The sequence below is a fragment of the Carlito syrichta genome, unplaced genomic scaffold, assembly GCF_000164805.1.
Source record: "Carlito syrichta isolate Samal-C Ts95f unplaced genomic scaffold, Tarsius_syrichta-2.0.1 Scaffold315142, whole genome shotgun sequence".
NCBI lineage: Eukaryota > Metazoa > Chordata > Mammalia > Primates > Tarsiidae > Carlito > Carlito syrichta.
The window spans coordinates 1,351,545-1,357,939 of NW_007259238.1; the positions used below are offsets into that span (position 1 = coordinate 1,351,545).

The 6,395-nt window shown below is 58.8% G+C and overlaps 1 protein-coding gene across 1 annotated transcript in view; it reads right to left on the reverse strand.

The window, feature by feature from the left end:
• Window positions 1-6,395, reverse strand: part of ADGRA2 (adhesion G protein-coupled receptor A2) — a gene marked incomplete at its 5' end in the record, with an annotated part of 23,898 nt that overhangs the window by 743 nt on the left and 16,760 nt on the right. The window contains 8 exons of the mRNA XM_008072383.1: window positions 5-496; window positions 709-798; window positions 1,275-1,420; window positions 1,847-1,970; window positions 2,258-2,385; window positions 3,346-3,554; window positions 5,466-5,682; window positions 5,838-6,062. Coding sequence (XP_008070574.1) covers window positions 5-496; window positions 709-798; window positions 1,275-1,420; window positions 1,847-1,970; window positions 2,258-2,385; window positions 3,346-3,554; window positions 5,466-5,682; window positions 5,838-6,062 — 1,631 coding nt within the window. The remainder of the gene's footprint in view (window positions 1-4; window positions 497-708; window positions 799-1,274; window positions 1,421-1,846; window positions 1,971-2,257; window positions 2,386-3,345; window positions 3,555-5,465; window positions 5,683-5,837; window positions 6,063-6,395) is intronic.

The window sequence follows — 6,395 nt, forward strand, 5'->3', positions numbered from 1 at the left end:
GCGCCAGGAGGCCCTCACGTCCCTCCTCCGGGCACAGTGGTGAGAGAAGACGAAGAGGCCCAGGGCGGAGGCCGCCACGCCGTACAGGCAGCTGCACACCACCCGCGGCAGCCAGCGCTGGGACACGGCCAGAGCCCCGCAGGCCCACATGGCTAGGTACAGGAAATGCGTGGTCACCAGCGCCCCCAGCCGGGCTCCCGGGGAATAGAGGCTGTCGCCGTCCTCCGGGAACCCGGGCGTCCCCACCCCCGCGCTCCCGGTAGCCAGAAGGGAACCTGCGTCATTCAGGAGGGGGCCGCTGCTCCGGAACCTGGCGGAAGCCCTCAGCTCCTCCCCGTGCTCCAGGGAGGCCCTGCTGTTGCCCGCCTTTGGGTTTCGTGCCAGAGGACCCCGTAAACGCATCCCTGCGCTCAGGAAGTAGATCCAGGTGATGAGCAGAATCAAGGCCACCGGGATGTAGAAGGCGCCCAGGCTCGGACGCCACACCAACCAGCAGCTAAGACGAGACAGAGGTGGCGATGAGGAGGGGCGCCTGAGGGGCCCATGACCGGTGGTCAGAGCAACTGGATACAGTGAGCAGAGCGGCAAAGCCTGGCTTGAGCAACATGCAGGGCGGGGGCGGGGACCATGGCTTGGATGGACCTGGCAGTGGAGCAGATGGCATCGGTGCCAAGGGGGTAGGTTTGGGGTAGGAGGGAGGGCGCTCACTAGGGGCTGTGGTCCCGGTAGTTGTGGATGTTGACAGCAGCTGTGATGCCACAGATGATAAGTGGGATCCCGCCAGCGATCAAATAGAACCTGGAAGGGAGCACGGTTTGGGGGTCAGAGAGATGGGAAGGGCAAGGGAAGAACCAGGTGCTTGGAACCCTTACCTGGGAATCTCTGTCCCATCCTTCTTCCCCTTTAAATTGTCAGGTGTTTGTTTGGTTTTTTTTGGATGGGGATACAAGACCCCTGCAGAGACAACACTGTTCTAAGGACAGAGGCCAGAGTCGGTCTCTCTCACCTACACAGTGCAGAAGTCAGGAGTGCCACTCAGGTTCCCAGGATCCCTGCCCAGTGACCTCTGGAGTCACCTCCTTCCCTGGGCTTGTCATGCTTGAAAAGCCCACAAGATGCACCCAACTCCATGGTCTTGTGTGACCTGGCTGCGTCTAGGGCCTGGCCTCTTCTGACTTTGGAGAGTGATCTGGAACCCGCACCCACCCTGGGAGGGTTCCTACACGCGCCTCGCAGTCCTCCCCCACTGCAAAGCTGAAAGTTGAAAGCGGTACCGCAGCATGGGACGAGGAGCAGGCGGGGCAGGGTCCCCTTCATGTGGAGGGGGCGCCCTCCAGGTGAGCTCCTTGTGGAGGATTCGGGCCTTCACGCCCATCCAGAGCAGTGTGGACAATGAAGAGTAGTGCAGAGTGATGCCCACCTGCGGGGTCAAGGCAGGGAGGCTGGGGTACCTGGGTGCCACGACTGGGTCTCCCAGAGCCTCAGGCCCACATCATTCTCCCCTGTTCCCAGGCTTCCAGCTCCCAACCCCGTGGCTCTGTCGCTGTACCCAGCCCACTCCACTTGCCAAGCTTCTGACCCTGTTCTTGCTTTCTGGTTGACCCCTGACCTCTCCCTCACGCAGGAACCTCGTCTCCACTCTGAAGCTACCTCCCATTTTCTCTGGTCTGGTTCTTACCGCCCCCTCTAACTCTCCATGCCCCCACCCCTGCCTCCCGCGCCTGGCAAAGAGAACAGTGGAGCCGGGGCCTCCTACACAAGCCTCTTCCAGTGCTTCTCCCTACTGTGTGCTTAGGCTGCCATCACAAACCTTGTCCCCTCCTACCCCAGTCCCTTTTCTGCTTACCGCCTGGCAGACCATCTGGTAGTTGGTGAGTGTGATACCCCCTGCGAAGACGGCGGAGGTCATGGCCATGTGGAAGCACAGGTTCAGCAGCATGTGCCAGCCCTTCCGGGACACATGGATGGAGCTGTCCCAGAAACAGTCTTTAATGAATGGGCCCCCACCCAGGTCAGGCCCATGGGGTCTCAGGGCCACTGGGGAGCCAAAGGGGCGGGAGGCAGATATGTGTGTGAATGTCACGGAGGCCACAGGGCAGGGAGTCCTTAGCCCTCCAAATGTATCTCCAGCCCCAGAACCTTCAAATGAGCACAAGCTGGGGAGAGTTATGGGGAGCCACCTGAGAAAGAAACACTGGCCGGTCCTTACTGCGTCCCTCCCCCCTGCCCTGCCCCCCCTTCCGGCAGGAGCTCCCACCTGTGGTTAAGGATGTAGGTGATGATGGTGGAGAAGAGGCAGAGCAGCAGCAGGGCTGTGCAGGGATACACGACGGGGTGCAGCCCTGCCCCCGAGCCCCCCACCTCCCGGGGGAAGGCACTCAGCTCCTGGGAAAGGGCAGGAAGGTGGAAGTAAGCAATGTGGACACCATGCCGTCCCCCACCAGCGTTCCCTTCCCAGGCCCTGGCGGCCTTGGTCCTGAGCTTGGTGCTTAGAGCAATCAGGCAGGCAGGCACGTGGGTATCGGGATGACCACTCTTAGAAAGACAGCCTCGGGGAGCGAGTTAGTGCCTGCCTGTCCTCTCCTACTGTCCTGCCTTCCTGGGGATTTTTCCCATCCCCAGCCTGAAACAAAGAAGAGGGAAGAGGGAGAGGGTTCTGCCTATGATGCAGTTCATGCTTGCTCAGTGTCTGAGAGAGCAGGGTACAGAAGGCAATGAGGAGGAAGATGGACAGCTGGGGGTGAGGAGAATGACTGGCAAGAGGAGAAATGTTCCCAGATTACTTTTTTACACTTTAAGAATCTGGTCTCAGCTAAGTAGAGTGAGGAGGCCAAGTTAGGAGGATTGCCTGAGCCCAGGAGTTTGAGACCCGCCTGGGCAGCATAGCGAGACTTTGTCTTTACAGAAATAAAAAATAAAAAATAAGCTGGGCATGGTGGCACACACTTGCAGTCCCAGCTACTCCAGAGGCTGAGGCAAAAGGATCGCCTGAGCCTAGGAAGTCGAGGCTGCAGTGAGCCATAATTGTGCCATTGCACTTCAGTATGGGTGACAGAGTGAGACTCTGGACCCCCCCCCCCAAAAAAGGAATCTGATCTCAGAAAGTGCAGGTCAGGCTGGGGATTTCCAGATCCATCTATCTGGATGTAGGTGTGGAGGCAGGACCTCCCTGTCTCCTGAAAGATAGCGAGGTGTGGGAGGGACCAGAGGGCCATTTCTCCATGAGTTCTGTCTGTCATGAGGCCTGACAAGGCTGCTGTCTTTTCAGTGTTTCTCATATACTGCCCTCACCCTCCACACCTCCCTGCTCCTGTTCTCCCACCTCTCAGTGCCCTGGATACCCACCATGAGCACGGCCACGTTGCCCAAGTGCTGGCAGTGCAGGGAGCTGACGTTGGGCTGGCTGGAGCGGAGCTGGCAGCCTTCCGAGTTCCAGCCCCCAGGTCCCCCGGGCCCCTCCTGGCTCCACCAAGCAGCCACAGGTTCGGACCCCTCAGCCCAGTGCCGCAGCGAAACGGCCACTGGCTCAGTCAGGTTTCCCACGACACAGCCACCTGGGGGGGAGAGGGACATCCACACAGATGCATACAGGACCATCATGGGACTGGCTCAGTGGGACTAAGCAGCAGCCACAGTGAGAGCGTGGGCAGGGCACTGTGCCAGGCATGGGGTACAGTTAGATGCCAAGTAGGGCCTCAGTCTAACCGGGGAGATGGGAAAGGGATAAGCACGAAGGATGAGGGAGAATGTGAGCCCTGGGAGATGGCCCGCCTAGGCCAAGTGAGTAGTGAGTGAGTGGTGCTCCAGGGAAAGGACGAGGCTGGGGGCTCAAGGACAAGAACGCAGAAGCTGAGATGAGGGGGCAGCAGCCACATGAGGGGAGGAGTCAGAGGCGGGCTACAGGGAAGATGAGGAGGAGGCATCCAGCGAGAGAAGAACTCAGCAGAGGGAATGTGCTGGGCCCCGGACTGCCCAGACCCTCCACCACGCGCCTCTGCCCACGCATGCCCACAGCCCACACGAATGTTCATGAGAAGCTTGTGCTTTCCCTCGGGCAACTCTTACTTGTCCTTCAAGTCTTGGTGGCTTTTGGGAAAGGCTTCCCTGGCCCCTGACTAGGTTGGACTGTCCTTGGTGCCTAAGTCCCTTGTGCTGCTTACTCCAAGACATCTCGTGCAGTGGCTCGCATACAATGACTTGTTCATTGCCTGTCCTCCCTGCTGGAGCGTGTCCTCCTTAAGGACAAGGTCACAGCCGTCTGTGCCCAGCTGGGTCCCAGCCCTGGCATGGTCTGGCACACATCAGGCCTCAGTAAGTATCCCTGGTCAGCACGTGAGCGTCTATGCTAGAACAGGAAGGGAATGGATAGGGCAGCGAAGCCCCTGGCTGTGTGAAGAAGGTAGAGACACGTTGCGTGGCCCTGGATGGCACATGGAGGAATGCAGATATTCTGATGACAGCAAGCACTGAGGGGCTCTCTGGTGTGCAAAGTGACACTTCAGAAGGTGAATCTGGTGACAGTGTGTGAGATGAACTGAAGGTAGAGAGACCTGGCAAACAGAAGTCCAAGGGGAGGCTATGACGGCCGGGGACAGGGCCAGACTGGGCTGGTGTCAGTTTGTATATGGGAGACACAGCAGAATTACAAAAAAAAAAGGCAGGTGTGGGTGACTGATCTGGGAGAAGGTCTGCATGTGTTAGGTGGTGACGGGGCACAGTGAGAAGGCCAGTGGGTGAGCCATCTCATTCCCAGGCCAGGCCCAGCTGAGTGGTGAGTCTGACACACAGAGTCTCTCACCTGCCACACCTCTGCTTACACTGTTCCTCCTCCCACCCTGGTCTCCACCTTCCCAGGGGTCTCTGGAAATCCTGGTCATCCTTCAAGGCCCATCCGTGTCAGTCCCACCTCAGTCTTCAATGGCCTGAGTTATCTTGTCTTTCTAGAAGGCTTCTCACCTGGGCAGTCTGTGCAAAGCCTCCTGGACCCCTCCCAAAGGTGCCCTGGGAGGTCAGCTCACCCTTCTGTTGCCCAGTGAGACAGTGGCCTCTGAGGGGGTGGGGACCATGGCCTAGACGTTTTTATTCCTTCCAGCACCCACAGAGCACTGAGTTCCCAGAAGCCCATTCAGCATTGCGTGCCTGCCTCGATTGTGTAGCTGTGTGTGTGTGTGTGTGTGTGTGTGTGTGTATGTGTGTGTGTGCGCGTGTGAAGTGTGTTGAAAGGCTTGAAGGTTCGTGTTTATGGCCCTCTTGAAATTTGAAAAGTCTGGGATATAAAATCCAGTGTCTACCTGAGCCTTTTCTCCTTTTCCTTGCTTTATAGGGTACCTCTGCCCCCCTCTTGGGAAATGGTGAGGGACTCACCATCCTCTGCCACCTCCACTGGGGCCCTGGGGGGCTGTGAGCAAGGGCAGGGGCATAGGACAGACACGTAGGCCTCCCAGGCAGTGAGGGGAGCTTCTTACTAGTTCCTGCAAAGATGACAGGGGTGGCCACGCCTCGCCTCTTGCTGGGCCCAGTGCCTCCAGGACGGGATGCGTTGCCATGGCTGCGGAAGAGGCGGCCGTTTCGGAAGACGAGCAGTTGCAGGGTGCAGTCTGGGGGGCCTGGAGGAGCCAGGGCAGCCGGAAGGGATGAGAACAGACTGGGAGGCAGCTGGATGGAGGCCAGGGCCACGCTGTTCTGGGGGGATACAGCAGCTCCTCAGAGACACCAGGACCCCCAGGGCTCAGATGTCTTCCAGCCCCTCCCTCCACCTCTCCCTTCTTCCACTCCACCCACCCCCACCACCAGGCACCCTTATCTCCCGTTCCCTACTGTTCTCCCCCAGTGCCCACCTTGATATGGAAGGAAGACAGAGAAATGTTGGGCCTCCCGGTGGTGCAGCGGAAGCGGAGCTGCTGGTCAGCCAAGGGCTCGGGCTCAGACGGGGGGCTGTGGCCAGGGCCACCCAGCTGTGCACTTGGTACCCCGATCTCCCTCCTCTGGAAGGCTGTGCAGGTCAGACCCACATAGCTGTGCGGCTTGATGAGGTAGGCCTCCAGGGCCACGTTCCTTGCACTCTGGGGACAGGAACTTGTCACTGCACCGTTTGAGGTATGGTGCCTTCTGCCTGTGACTGCATATTCGCTCTCCACAGATCTGCTCAGCATGTGCCCCCTCTCCTTCACTCCTATCTTTTCAAGGCTGGTTAGTCTTATGTCTGCCATGAGGTGTCCCAACATCCCTTCCTCCTGAGGCACCAACTCCCTCAGCAGCTCACAGCCTGTCTTCTTTCATGCTCACTTTAAAAAAATTTTTCTTTTTTTTTTTTTTGAGTTGGAGTCTCACTCTGTTGCCCAGACTGGAGTGCAGTGGCCACTCCCGGCCACTGCAGCCTCGACCTGCTGGGCTCT